This window comes from Clytia hemisphaerica, unplaced genomic scaffold, assembly GCF_902728285.1.
Source record: "Clytia hemisphaerica strain Z4C2 unplaced genomic scaffold, Clytia hemisphaerica genome assembly, whole genome shotgun sequence".
Classification (NCBI taxonomy): domain Eukaryota; kingdom Metazoa; phylum Cnidaria; class Hydrozoa; order Leptothecata; family Clytiidae; genus Clytia; species Clytia hemisphaerica.
Genome location: NW_027104385.1, coordinates 731,689 through 746,885, shown reverse-complemented (window position 1 = coordinate 746,885; position 15,197 = coordinate 731,689). Strand labels below are relative to the sequence as shown.

General features: G+C 35.4%; 1 protein-coding gene across 1 annotated transcript; it reads right to left on the bottom strand.

Moving 5' to 3' along the window:
- Positions 1 to 3,975: 3,975 nt before the first annotated feature.
- Positions 3,976 to 13,181, bottom strand: LOC136819422 (uncharacterized). Its single transcript, XM_067075647.1, has 12 exons — positions 13,110 to 13,181; positions 12,095 to 12,199; positions 10,983 to 11,038; positions 10,183 to 10,345; positions 9,166 to 9,552; positions 8,711 to 8,791; positions 7,966 to 8,112; positions 6,977 to 7,159; positions 6,202 to 6,342; positions 5,109 to 5,273; positions 4,416 to 4,561; positions 3,976 to 4,139 (listed from the first exon to the last, which is right to left on the bottom strand). The coding sequence occupies exons 2-12, from the start codon at positions 12,180 to 12,182 to the stop codon at positions 4,056 to 4,058; spliced, it is 1,641 nt and encodes a 546-aa protein (XP_066931748.1). The 5' UTR covers positions 12,183 to 12,199; positions 13,110 to 13,181; the 3' UTR covers positions 3,976 to 4,055.
- Positions 13,182 to 15,197: the final 2,016 nt, after the last annotated feature.

Genomic DNA, 15,197 nt, shown 5'->3' with positions numbered 1-15,197 from the left:
AATCTTTACAGAATAAAGTTTCTTCCGATTCTTTATAAGACTATATTCAACCGCCTTCAGATTTATACACCCCTGTGTCACTGGCGGATTTAAGATAATAGAGCAACTACGTCGGTAACATGCGGAGGAGTGCAACGCTCATTAAAAGACAATAAAATTATAATTACAAATATTTTCTTCTGATAAGTTCGATGTGGTATAATAAACCACCTATGGTGACACAGACCCGCTGGAGCCCCAGCCCTACTGGACTAATAAACTTGGACCACAATTTCGTCCCCGGTGAAAAAATATCCCAGAATTTCAGCCCCACTGGGCAATGGACTTTGATTTCATCCCCACTTAAAATTCAATGTTTGAAAATTGCACTCCAAAACCACCCTCACTAGATTTTTTAACCTTGGAATAATAGTATTTATATTCCTCACTGAGGAAAAAAGTTCCACCCAAGCTGTGAGATAGGGATGTGTGTTTATTGAAGACTTTCTCCGAGACTTTCCCAAGCCAACAAAAAATATGCAAGCAAGTGTATTCAATACAAAAGCCACAACATACTGTATATTTATCTACAGAAAACCTTTTGACAATATGAATAAATATTACGTTATTATCAAACAAAAGTCAAGCAAACATCGATGATGTATTGAGAGGGAGGTCAAAAAGAGGTCAATTTCATAATGTTATACAGTACAATTTAATTTGATACCCACTGTTAACTGTATACTATAAACAGTAAAAAGAAAACTGCTATCTCAAATTCATATCAATCAAAGTTTGTTTTGTTGACAATATCTCGGTACCCAATGATGGTCGTACATCGTTGGAAATATATTTCAAGGTGGATTTTACAAGTTGTTAATCGGCTAGATTAAAGTAGAAAATTTTCCTGTCGTTGGAAATATATTTTTAAGTGCATTTGTAAGTCGTAAAATTACAAAAGTCTATATATTAATACGCTTAAACGTGTGTGTTTACAGCGTTATGTAAAAATATTTCGAAAATCTAACAAAGCTCTAAAAAAGCCTCCTCTTCATGGCGTTGAACCATTATCTCTTTGCACCTGAAGCAGATTTCCTACCACTAGACTAACTTTGAGACCCAAAGATAATATTTTCTATTCGCCAAGTTTGGAGCTTGATGGGTTAAAATCAACCTTCTTCCCAATTTTTTTTGTCATTTTAAAGAATTCTTATTCAGATGCTCTTTAAAACTTTCTGTTTACAATAGCGTCTCCCTATCACTTTCAAAACTTTTTAAAACATTTTTATATAATACTTTGTCCCGGTTTGAACTTTGGTCTTTTTGAAGAATGTGCATTCTTTTGAACCACTGAGCCAACTGTGGGTAGCGTAAAATTAGTTATTTCATTCAAGGGTATAGCAAGAGTCTTTAAAACTTTCACTTTAAAATTGTCTCTCTAATCTATATATTAATACGCTTAAACGTGTGTGTTTACAACATTTTGTAAAAAGTTTTCGAAAATCTAACAAAGCTCTACAAAGCCTCCTCTCTATGGCGTTGAACCATCATCTTTTTGCTCCTAAAGCAGATTTCCCACCACTAGACTAACTTTGAGACCCCAAGATACTATTTTATATTCACCAACTTTGGAGCTTGATGGTTTTTTTCTGTTTACAATAGCGGTTCCCTTATCACTTTCAATACTTTTCAAAACATTTTTATGTGATACTTTGTCCCGGTTTGATCTTTGCCCTTTTTGAAGAATGTGCATTCTTTTGAACCACTGAGCCAACTGTGGGTAGCGTAAAGTTAGTTATTTCATTCAAGGGTATAGCAAGAGTCTTTAAAACTTTCACTTTAAAATTGTCTCTCTAATCTATATATTAATACGCTTAAACGTGTGTGTTTACAACGTTTTGTAAAAAGTTTTCGAAAATCTAACAAAGCTCTACAAAGCCTACTCTTTAAGGCGTTGAACCATCATCTTTTTGCTCCTTAAGCAGATTTCCCACCACTAGACTAACTTTGAGACCCCAAGATACTATTTTCTATTCACCAAGTTTGGAGCTTGATGGTTTTTTTCTGTTTACAATAGCGGCTCCCTTATCACTTTCAAAACTTTTCAAAGTCTTTCAAAGTCACCCTCGAATGTCCAACCACGAGGGCCAGCCACGATGGCTAAGAAGATCTAAAATATACTTTTGCTAAGCATTTATTTAATAAATTGCAATGCAATGTTATCTTTTTCTCCTTTATTTCCTAAAATCAAAATCAAATCATCAATCGGCGGTTATCTTTCTTCCCTTAGAATTTTTCAGATGTGTAGTGATTCACTGGATTGGGACACGCAGCGTGCGACGCTGCGCATACGGCTAGTTCTTCATAATAAAGATATATATTATAAAGTGGATTTTCAATTTGCAAAATTAATATGTTTGCAAAATTAATCATGGTCGTAATAGCAAAAATGTATCTTAATGAAAAAATGAAATGAAATTTAAAAAATCTAATCAAAGGATCAAAAAGGAAAATGAAATCGTAGCAAATGTACCCAATGCAGGGATCATATTTAGGCCCAACGAACTGCAAAGGCACAAACAAATTACAATTTGTTTGGTCTAAAAATTCGGTTTAAGTATACAACGCTATTAACAACTAACGCTAACCATTTGCCGGCCTAAAATCTAAGATTCGCCGGAGTTTATTTTTCATTTGTCAGCCTATCAAAAACAAAGAAATACATGTCTTTTTATGTCAATATATTTTTTTAAGAAAACACACTCAGCAGTTATGCTTTGCTATATTTTGGAATGAAGCTCAAATTATGCCTGAGATATGCTTATTTTTTCCGACCCATGGAAAAGAAAAATGGATCTTCCCAAGTACACAACCAATGACCACCAATTGCAAATGACCAAAGCTCACTTATATGCTTATGATATGCTTGTTTTTTTCCCTAAATCAGAGGAATGTAAAGAGATGGTAAAACAGCTTTTCTGATTACTCAAATTTCAATGATCACGTCTATTGATAATTCTATTGTAAAAACTTTGATTAGGTCATTTAATGAAAGTCCAGAAAAGACGGCTCGTCATACAAATCGGACGGTTTCTACATGATCTGACGATAAAAATGAAAATTTGTTTTTCCTTTTTTGCCGATTACTAGTTCAATTTTTAAGAATAAGTAGCAATATTTTTACCAATGTATAGCAAAAGAAATTCTTAACGCAACATTATATTAAATTGGTTCTTTAAAAACTGTCAGAAGTCGAGTAAATCAAAATGAAGTTATCATTTTCTCGAGCTCTAGCTTTTCATATTATAGTGCGGTCATGATGCGGTTATATCAGTAGAATCGCTAGGAAATTCTGATTTTTTTATAGCGACAACAAAAGAAACCTATTTACTCGACATAAACTCCCTTAAGGGCGAGATTAAGGGCGAGAGACCTGGTATACAACGAGCCGTTTTTCCATTGTTTTCAACAAATATGTTTTCAAGAAGCTGTTTTTCCATCTCTTTACATTCCTCTGCTTAAATTCAGATCTTAGTATACCTTAATTCCATTAATTTTTGCTTGCCTTTTATTTTCGCGCCTCTATTTTTCGCGCCTTTAATTTTCGCACAGCTCGTAAGATAAAATATTCGCGGATCCTTTAATTTTCGCGCATCTTGCAATTTCTAGGATATTTTCTGAGTGTTTTTGACAATTTAAAGTGAGTTTTACTCACTTTCAGTGCGTATTCAAGCTAGATTTTTCATCCCAGAGGATGATATATTTACCATGGATCGAGGTCACATTTTATCAAAAGAGCCCTAAGATGAGATTTCTACACGTTTAGAACGATTATTAATTCGCGCACCTTTTAATCTTCGCACGGCCAAGTGCGCGAAAATTAATGAAATTATGGTAAATCATTAACGTTATGCTTAATAACGTTATAACTATTGTTAAGCATTGCCAAGCATGTTTTCTAACAAGAATATGCTTGGAAAAAAACATGTATTCCTTCTTTTTGCTTATAAGATATACATGCACCCCTGACTATTCGAAATTTGAAAGTTTCCTTTTGTAAATCATATTTTGATCGGTCAACATTGACCTTGAAAGACTTTGATATCGTCGATTCGAATACTGGCGGTGTTCTTATCTCGTCTTCTATTGGAGAAAAACATCTGAAAAAGAATTGAAACATTTTGATTAGCTTTTGTGTCCTAGTGTCCGGGTACGCCACAAAAAAAGATTCTCTCTTTAAAGTAAATTTTTTTTAGGTCTAGTAATTTTGAAAGAACCAATCCTTTTCTATTGGAAAGAAGAAAATTGATGTCATCCTCAATATTATGTTAGGGTTTTTCTGGTGATTCCTGAAACCCATAAGGAATCTCTATGTTAAATTTTTTTTCAATCCGTAAATACATATACCGGAAAAAAAGGCTTTGACTGCAACATACCCTGAAACGTCCATTTTCTTCGTGTTTATTTCTTTGTATTTCGACAGTTGTTTCATAAGTTTTAAATCCATCACCACTCATACCTGGTAGGACATGGTAAGGTTTTCCTTGATGTTCTTGTCTCTGCCAATTTCTCTTTTGTTCACCTAGATAGTTACAAAGATTGAATAGATATTAACTCTCACTAATCCAAGCTCTAACGATAAATTTGATTTGTCAGATTGCTAATTTTTTATAAGGATTATCAAAACGGTCAAAAGATATCGATAAAGTTATTTTGAATTCATAGTCCATTACGATGGGCCATTCCATTTTATATTAACATACAGGGGGTGGACGAAAATTTCCAGAGGGTAATCCGAGAACAATTTCCAGGGGTTGTTTGAACAGTCTGTGTTCGGAAAAATACGCTACAATATTAACCCCCGCCGGAAAATTCGTTTCCATTTCATCTCATTCGAAATTCAAAAAAATGTAAAAAAATGCACTCCAAAACCTGCCCCGTTGGACTTAGCTTGAAACTATAACATTTTTATCTCCGATTCTATCTATCATATTTTATTCCCGCTGTGAAAAAAGTTCCAACGGAGTTTTGAGTCAGTTGTATAGAAATCCAATCCAGATGGAATTGGGTACATTGGAAAATTAAAATAGAAAAATGAATTTAGCAAAAAATAAATCGTTATTTCAAACCTTGTTTTCCGAAGAATCGGAGCTTAAATAATGATTGTTTCGTGTTATATTTAAATTGAAGACAGAGTTGGATTTTTTGTTGTGTTTTTGTGATAGCTGTCTCATAGTACGGGACCGAAAGATGGATGACGTTGTTTGGTTGTGATGTCGATTCCACGTAGTTGTCTAAGAGTCAAAAAATGTTACGCAAGTTATGAAAGTTACAACCAATGTCAGTAGAAGTTACGGAAGCTACTGTAAGCCAGTTAAACTTTCTATCTTTTCAGAAAAAGTTCAAGACCCCGGGGTGGCGGGTACTAACCTTGCTGACTGACGGGGGTGTTCCGCTGAGGGTCGAAAAATTAGTATCTTACGTGGGACTCGTTTTTTCGAAAATTTTGCCGAAATTTGCGAAAAAAGTAACCCTGAATAGGACTGAAAATCCAAAATTTCTACTTTTCCCTTCAAATTTTTCAAGAAAGACACCCTACGAGGGACTGATTTTTCTATTTTTGTGTTTTTATGACCCTACCTGGGACTCATGGACGGTAAAAAAGGTACCCTGACCAGCGGCGCATCCCTGTAACCCATTTTGCTCCCCACCGGGTTTAAGACTTTTTTAGGTAATAAAAAATTAAAACTTCCAGACTAGGTTTAGTACATCCAACCGCACTTTAAGGTATAGAGGATTGCCAATTTGATTGCAAATTTTTAAATGGAAAAGCTAAAGCCTTATGAGAGATACTCTTGTCTCCCGAATAGACGTCCCCCACTTATTGTTAAGAGAAAAAAAATCCGTATCTCCCGCTCTTATGAAGACCCTCCTCTAATTAAATTCGAATAATTCAGTATTCTAATACAGTGTAGATAGACCATAAACTTTTTAAAAATTTACCTTTTTTTAGTATTGGTTCTTATTTTACGCGTTCATTTGTTAAAGTGTCTATTTTGTTGTTGAAGTTGATATCAGTTAAAAAAATTCTGTCTTCAAATTACCCCCCGCTCTCTTATTCCATCCCCCGCGCTTATTAGAATTTAGAGAATTATCCTACCCCCTGCTTATTTGGACCTCCGTCTATTCGGGAGACAAGGGTAATAAGCTTTAACACTTTACCTGGGTTTAGACATGTTTGGCACGAGAAGGGACATTTCTCTGCAATGATCTTTTTAATTTTGTTTTCACTGTTGCAATGCAATAAATTCCATCTTAATCCAAAGCGACAAAAGAATCCACCAGCTGCATTGACACATTTACCTAAATGAGAAACTTCTTGGTTATGACTTGTTTTTGCAACCTAGACAAGAGCTGACATTTTGGTTCAATTCTTTGATTCCATAGGTCTTAGTTACTGAATTAAGGGCCCTTCATAGGCGTAGCGAGGATTTATGGATGAGAGCGGTTTTTATGACACTGTAATTATTGTCTTTGTTTTATCAAAATATAATGATTATGTCATAAACGTCTGCACTCCGTCATAAATTTTGCAGGGTATCTCGCTATGGCTATGATCTGATCTTAGTGAATTTTTCATATTTGTTATATAGAAAATACAAATTTCTTCCTGATGCTCCCAAAAAACTCTGGCACGTTATAAATTTTCTTTTAGGCCAATTATTACTGAATCTGAAGAAAATCACAATGAAAAGAGGATACTTAGCCAATTTTTTGAGTCAATTTGGGCGAAAATTCTACACTTACCTTACGGTGTATTTTCTTGAAAATATTTATGACCAACTTTAAGGAAAGAAATGGTCAGATTTTTCAAATTTTACACCCTTTAGAGTGGACTTTTCCTCCATCTTTGCTCATTTCCAACCACTTTAGGATGCATGGAAAGTTATAGGTCATTTACATTGGCTGGCTTCCCTGGGGAAATTAACAAATATACCTGTTTTCTTCGAGCAAGTAGCTTTTTCAGGCTCAAGACATTGGTTCAAAGCTTTGTTATAGTTAAGCCCAGTTGGACAAGGCATAACATGGGTGATATGGCCAGAGCATGCAACATATTTATCACATTCGGTAGGGTGATTGTAATTCCCATCTTCTAAGTTCTTGCAGTAGTTACTGATTGCTGAAATAATCAAAAGATTCATTTTTAATTGCAAAAAGAAATAGTGAATGTTAAGTTATTCAAGATTAAAGGGACATTAAAGTAGTAAAATGTAAACATTGCGCGAACCACGTGTCGTCAAATAGAACAATTAAAATCACGTGTCCAAAACAAACTTGTATAACAATTGAACAATCAAAATTAGCCATATTTGGTTTGATCTTTTATTTTGACATGTGACATTTGTTTTGATTTTGTATCCGCTGCATACAGTTTGTAAGATTTCGTAAGTACTGTTATGTCCCTTTAAGGTTGCAAAAATAAAGTTTGATTGAAGTCAAATCACGCTTTTACTCGAAATTTTTATGTGCATGTTACATGATCTTTATTTCTGATTGGTTCAAATTTATTGACACTTGTTAATTTTTCGAAAATTTTCAAACCCCCCAGACCTTATTAGGACCCCCTCCCGTTTATTAATTCTAATTTTTTTTACAACTTTTAAAGAGAAGGTCCCTTATTCCGTTCTAAATAGCCTGACTTTAGCCAATATTTACCTTATTTTTGGGTTTTCGTAATTACAATTTCCATCCCCCCGGCGATTAGGTCTTCCCCTGTTTATTAAATTTGGGTTATAAACCAGGTAAAATGGGAATAAAATCACGCGAAATTTTCGAGTAATCACTTGTTTTGACTGCATACTATAATTTTGCAGCCTGTGTATTGATTCTTCCTAATAGTGATAACATTATGGCATGCATATATGATTTTTGAAGGCTTTCGTCGATTTTAGAGAAAGTAAATGAAAACCTACAAATATTACTTACTATTTCTATTACAAAGATTGCATTTTCTTTCACAGCTTTCTTCCATAGTTGAATCCAAGTGGCACATTTTTGAATAAAATGATTTCAGCTTTTCCGTGTGTAAGATATTTCGACGTGAGTTGCAATGCGGACCATCCAAGCAGTTTCCTTCGAAGGCAAAACAAAGGAAACCTTGAAGTCTAAACTACAACTGCAACTATATTAATAACTCTGGGGAAGATTTTTTTGAAATCTATGTCGACTTTAAGGCCTCCCTCCTCGTGTAAAGGTGATAAGATAAATTGTTTTGAGAAATTTCAGCGCTCAGAATATTTTTCTCGTTATTTTCTCCCAACTTTTTAGTCATCCAACAGTAAGTAACAGATTTCAAAATGAAAAAAATCATTGCGGGCTTTTCGTTGTTTTTGTATACAAAGACACCCCTGTCTCACAACCCCGGTGAAACACAGCGAGGATAAAATTTTCTATCGAAATCCCAATTGGGTTAAAATTTCTATTGTTCCCTAAGTCGAAAAATCCAGTGGGGATGGTTTTGGAGTGCATTTTTCTAAAATGAATTTTAGATGGGGATGAAATCAAATTGTAGGGTCCCCCCCCCCTGAGAACGAAATCTTGTCCATCTTGTCCATATTTTCCAGACCATATTTTCCAGCGGGGTTGGGTCCCAGCGGGGCTGTCACACAGAGATGTACAAAGTATTTTTGAAAGTGTAACTTCCATTAAATTTGACAACCAATGCTTGTACCTCTAAGGATCCATTTTTTATCTTTGTTTCCGCCAAACCAAATTTGCTTTTTGAAATCAAGGGGTTTGTTGAAATCAATGCCTAAAGTAAAGTAAAAGTTAATAATTTTAAAATAAGAGATTAGCAGAGATAATTTTCAAATTAAAAGAAAAAGACTTTGGATTTATTGTTTAGAACTTTAAGTTTCTTGCCGCACGTATGGACGAATGATAGAGATAATCTTCGAAGATTCAATAATGTAAAAGTTGTTTTGAAAAAAAAGAAGAACTCTACGAACAGTCGATATTTTTTCCTGCTTCATTTTTCATTTTTATTTTTCACAATTATCTTAAAATGGCAAACTTATCCAAATTTTATCTAAGAAAAGTTATTGGCATTTTTAATTTTACTGACAGTAATATCAAAAGGACTTTCTCAAGGTTTTTGAAATATTGCTAAAAATTTTGTATACATACTCAAGAGCTCCTTCCCTTTGTTAGTATTCGGTTCCGTAGAAAATATCGCTGCTGTTGTAGTTTCGGTTGTCGTAGAGATGGGCGTTGTCTTGGATGCTGAAAGGGTGGTCGTTGTTGTTGTAGGAGTGGTCGTCGTTGTTGCAGACACGGCCGTTGTTGTTGTTGAGACGGTCGATGTAGTTTTAGTGGTCGTTGTTGTTGTTTTAGGGGTGGTCGTTGTTGTTTTAGGAGTGGTCGTTGTTGTTGCAGGGGTGGTTGTTGTTGTTGTTGAAGGGGAAGTCATAGTAGTTGTAGGAGTCAAAGTAGTTATTGAAGGAGTTGTCGTTGTTGTGGCGGTTGTTGAGGTAGTAGGGGTGGTAGTAGTTGTAGCTGGAGTAGGATTTGTAGCTATTAAAGCAAATGGTTTGAATAATATTACAAAGAACAAGTCAAGTTTTTCAAGATGGGTGTGTATGTACGTTTAGAATTAGCAAAGATACCAAGCCTCAGGCTTCCCAGGCTTCCAAGAAGACCTTTCTGGTACCAAAATCATTCTGTAGTTTTTCACATTTTCAAATTTTTATTTTCAAAATTATTTTCCCGTTGAAAAGGTTAAAAGGGGGGTTTCAGGGGGTACCCGATTCTACAAATCCCCCAATTCTTTCTCCAATTTCCGTCAAACCGTCTAAAAATGAACCGCAATTCTGCCACATAAAATTCATTTGAAATTCAAGGTTTTTGTAAAAAATTTTGCGAATTTTGAATATTATTTGCTGATTCCAAAATTCCGCAAAACTTTTTGCTAAATTCCGTTTTTCCGCACTAAAATTGTATAATTTTCCGTCTCCGTCAGAGAACCCAATTTCCGTAATTCTGTCTAAATTTTCGCCAAATTCCGCAGCTCCGTCCAAAAAAAGGGCCGATTCCGCTCCTCCACCAACCATGAAAACCCTTAAGAGAAATCAATGCAAGTTGCCTTCCAAATAAAACAGAAAATCTAAAGTTGTCGCATGGCAGAATCATCTAATGATATCATACCGGGACAAAGCAATTCATTTAATTCTTTGATATCTTCTTCCGACAGATGATCTCTTTGTCCGATAACTGATTGTGCGTCCGGATTTTTTGTTACGATTGTATCTTTTCCGTTGATACTTTGATCGTTTCGTTTAAAATGCATCAATGATCCATAGTCAAATTTCTATTGAGGAAACGGATGAAAATAAAATTCTTTTAAGACGCTGACCCAGACGGCACACAACGTCAAAAAAACGTCCATTTGACATTCATAATTTCCAAATAACGTTAGATGAACGTTAAAACAACGTTGTGTGCCAGCTGGGGAACCAAGCTCTATTACCCATCTTTGATTGGAATTTTTTTTGAAAGGAGAAGACACCATTGAAGGATTAAGAAACAACGTCGATTGGCAGACAACAATTTTTCTAATGAGAAGAGTTCCCATGGGAAGAGTTCCCAGTGGGTCTGTGCGAAGGAGGTGTAGTTGAGGAGGCAAAGATTCACCATCCTCATTTACTGAAAATATTTATGTTACCCGAGATATTACCGAGTTTATGTATCGGAGGATATCGAGGGCGACGGTAAGTGAAATCGAAATAAAGCAAAGTCGATAGTTGATGTACGGCTCTATATCACCTTTGCTTTTCTAAACAGACAACGGCAATTTGGTGTTTTTACCGTCGTTGGGCAAATTGGCTTCCAATTTGGAGACATGTCAACTATGCTTTATACCGCCCCCCTCGATTTATCTCGAATACATAAACTCGCTAATATAAATATGAAGACGGTTTAGATGGAATAAAATGAACGAAGCTCACCGAAATTTGTTGGTAATTTGCATCCACATTTGGTTCAATGTTAAAGTCCTTTGCGGCTTGAAGAAATAATTGAAAAAAAATAAAATGTCTCTTTGTTATAAGAACTAATTAGTTTTTGGCTGAATCTCGGCTTGTTTTTATGATTTTACAGGCCGGAACAACCGTAAAGGCCGGTCTCCACTTGCACGCGCTGCGATCGCATCTTTGGCTTCAATCCTTTTTGCTTGGAAAAAAGATTACGTCATAAAAATGTAGCGCGCGCTAGAAAAAAAAGTTTGACACATTTCAACTTTTTTCAACTGTCATGTCAGATCACGCCAATGGAGTTGCTTAATTTTTCTTTTGACCAAATAGCGTGAAAGCTTTGCTCGAAAAACTGCGATCGAAGTGCGCGCAAGTAGAGACAGGCCTTAAGAGTGGGAAAGATGAAGGCTCGAAACGAGATAAAATCTGCTAGGAATTTAAGACAAAACTCTCATTTGCTTAAAGTTGGAGAGTGTAAAGCTTTACTAGTCTCCCCACTTTCGCTGAACCTGTTTCAGGCCTAAATGTTGTGAAAACATTTTAATATTCTTCCTCCATGTTTTTATTTACTTAAAAAGGGACTCAATGCCAGCATTTTGAAGTCATTCTAGATCCGAAGTCTCATAATTTATTTTTAGGTTTTTGTCAAAATTGAGCCTCATTGTTCTTATAAAATTGTACTAAAAACACCGAATTCTAGCTTAAAAATGTTTAGTTGTCAAATATAAAACCCCACATTAAAACGAATAAGAAAATTAAAACCCTTACTTAAAGTTTTTGCAAGTTATTCCTAGTTATATTTAGAAGTGCTTCACATACATATTTCTACCTCGTTCCTTAATATGTATTATCAGCTTTTTGATCCTTCCTGATAGCGCCAGATTGGGAAATTGCATCAACCAACCAGAGTATTCCCTGGCGTCAATTAGTGACGTAGTTTGGGCGGGCGCATAACGTTGTTTCAAGGTCCATCTAACGTTCACAACGTCCATCTAACGTTCACAACGTCCATAGAACGTTAGATGAACGTTTAAACAACGTTATGTGTCAGCTGGGAAGGTATTTTTTCAGAAGGAAGCAATTCTTACAATCATCAAGGTTTTGCCATTGAATGTCAACAAATTCATCTCGATCAGGGCGTTGATGGGTGTGATAAACGCCCATAGCATGCATCATTTGGTGAACAATCTCTCCTGTAAAAGATGGGCGGGAAAATGATTAATTTTCAAACATTATATGTCAATTTTCAATATAAAAAGGTCCAAAATTAATTCCACAGTCAACTCTTCTGACGTGTGAGACACTGATCAAAAAAGCGAGTCTTCTACATTATGTCATGTGGCAACAATATTTTTTGCTCATACTTAGTTCATCAAAAGATCCCTCTTTGGTAAAGCTGCTATTCGAAATAGCAATAGGAAAAAGAGAAACACATTTGCCGTTTTTAAAACACCCCTGTGTCACAGACCCACTGAGACGCCAGCCCCAATGGAAAGTTTGGAAAAAAAATCGTCCCCAGGGGAAAAATACCCTGGAATTTCGGGAAATTTTTCCTAATTCTGGCTGAAAACTGCTAATTGTGCTAACTTTGTAAAAAAGCAAAGGTGCGCTGAAATTAGTAATCAGTTGCGCGCCCTTTCTCCGCCTTGTCTTTCGGCAGTCCCCTTCCAATACGCTACTGTTTATAACGCCATTCTAATTCTACAGTAAGTTTGTTTAATAATGACATAGCTAACGTCATCTAACGTTACATGAATGTTATATACTTTCAACAGAGTTCTGGAACATCAAGGAGAGAGGAATGGAAACCCGACAGTTGCCTGGAAAATAGTTTACCACAAGAAACCTTATACATCAGAAACAAAAAACTGTTTATTATGCTTACATGAGAAATTTGAGATTGCCACCTATCCGGGTCGGAACTAGTTAAATAAATCCTGGATGGAATGAAACTTGAATATGAAATTAACCTCATCGATTTCTTTACTCGAATTAAAAGGTTAGAGACGTCAAATGGACGTTGCTATGACGCTCTGTTCGCTGGCGCAGTGGCACGCTGGGGTGTACTTAACAAAAGAATAAATCAAAGACATAGAAAGATACCTTTGTAGATGCATGGATCATCGAGACCCAATTTTTGAATTAAATTTCCACTTTGTTTACCAATGAAGCTCCAGCAACTACAGTAGAAAGTGAAACATCATCTTATTCTTAAGTAAAATACTTTTAAAAATATCACGATTCGATAGTCTCATAGCTACTGTAGTAATATCAGTCTAAAATTAGGGCTATTTTAAGGCATATTATGTAACGGAATTTTCTCCCTTATGGAGGAAACCATTGTTGCACCAGGTTAGTCACTATAATTCGGCTACTTTCCAGACCCAAGGCGTCCCCCCTTCTGAAGTTATCGGACAAATCTTTCAAATGGGAGATATGAAGCGTCTTTTTGTCTTTTTTCACGAGGCCCATCAACATTTACACGCTTTTTTTACAAGAACAAGCTATTTAGAAACACAAGGATTAATTGGCCAAAATATTGAGAATAAACTGAGAACATTTCAAGGCATTTAGATGTTCTTATAAAAAACATGTAACTGTCGTAACAACCTTTTCAACCAATCACATAAAAGGAACAGAAATCAATTTTATGAATGTCATTAAGTTGCCATTAATTTTATATCTTACCTATGTCTAGATTTGGTTCCGCTTTTTCCGGGCTAGGTACACCATATGGAAATTTACTAAAAAAAAAAACGCCCAGAAAGACTCACCCGTCTTCTTTTACAAATAAAATCCGTGTCTTGTCTGAATGTTGGTCAAACTTATATGGTACCCAAACTGAGTCATAGCAACTGATTTGTTGATTAACATATCCAATGGCATCTTCGATTATTTGTTTCTCCGATGGATTAACTAGATTTGAAAAAAAGATATCACATAAAACAATCGATTTTGATTTTTTCAATTTTCAATTACAGAGAGTAATTCTAACCACTTTCCAGCTGAGGGACTAAATTTTACTTCGAATTACAAAAAATTCGAATAATAAAGGTAAAAATTAGACAGAGTTGACTGTATGTAGATTGAAACACTTACATTTAATACCATCGAATGAGTAAGGGATCTGAAGAAGACCTCCCCTGTCAGGTTTCCATTTACGATCTTCCCTATTCGTGAAAGAGCGTTTATCGTTCTCCTTCGGATGCATAATGTCAGTATAACGACCTAAAAAGGAATGGGAAAAATGAAATACAGTAGATTCTCTTAAACTCGAACCTCTATAACTCGAACTCTAATTTCCTTAACTCTAATAAAATTTCTCGTTCCTTCAGTTAACAATGCCTTATAAACATTATTCCATATCTCGAAATTCCCTAATTCAAACAAATTTGTATTCCCCGTGTGTGTTCGAGTTATGGAGACGCGATTGTAATGAAAAGCACTATGAATATGGGCATACGCTATTATATAGTCTTAGAATAATGCGCAGAAATGATAAAATACCTTATTTTGTTTGAGTGGAGATTTCGAATTCCATTGCTTACAGATTACTTATCTACTGTGAATTCCGTAGTTTCATTCGCGTGAAATGTAATTTTAACGAGGACTGAATTATTTCTAAGGTATGGTTTTTTTTCCAATGGCAGAAGTCCAGCTGGCACACAACGTTGTTTCAACGTTTATTTAACGTTCAAAACGTCCATATAACGTTAGATAAACGTTGAAACAACGTTGTGTGTCAGCTGGGGTAGCACCCGCAGTATTTTTTACGCAAGATAGGTGATCCCAACGGTAATAGGAAATGGGATATAAAATTTACTTTTTTCAAAATTACAAGATTTTCACTAACTCCTTACCATAACGCTGATTAATCTCTGTTTCATCCGGATGGTTGGCTGATACTTCTATTTTGGCTAGATAGAAAGATCATTGAAAAGTTACCCTTAGTTAGACTCGAAATAGCTCCGAAGGACTAGTAGACGAGGACAATAATTACTTCATTCTTTTCAGAGGTCCGTGGAAACCTTCTAACCTTTTCATATTGAGGATGGAGGAAGGATATTATATGAGATATACTGGTCAAGGCGGCCCGCTATGGTTTGAGTCAAGAAAAAAAGTTAGCAGTTTTAAAAGTGTATCTACAATCGGCACCGAAATAGTTAGCAATAAAGGGAAATTCCCTCAAAA

Coding starts and splice junctions, on each gene's coding strand:
- LOC136819422 (XM_067075647.1), bottom strand. CDS start 12,182: ATGATGCATGCTATGGGCGTTTATCACACCCATCAACGCCCTGATCGA. Junction 7,160..7,965: donor CAATCTTTGTAATAGAAATA/GTAAGTAATATT, acceptor TGATTATTTCAG/CAATCAGTAACTACTGCAAG. Junction 4,562..5,108: donor CCGATTCTTCGGAAAACAAG/GTTTGAAATAAC, acceptor GTAACTATCTAG/GTGAACAAAAGAGAAATTGG.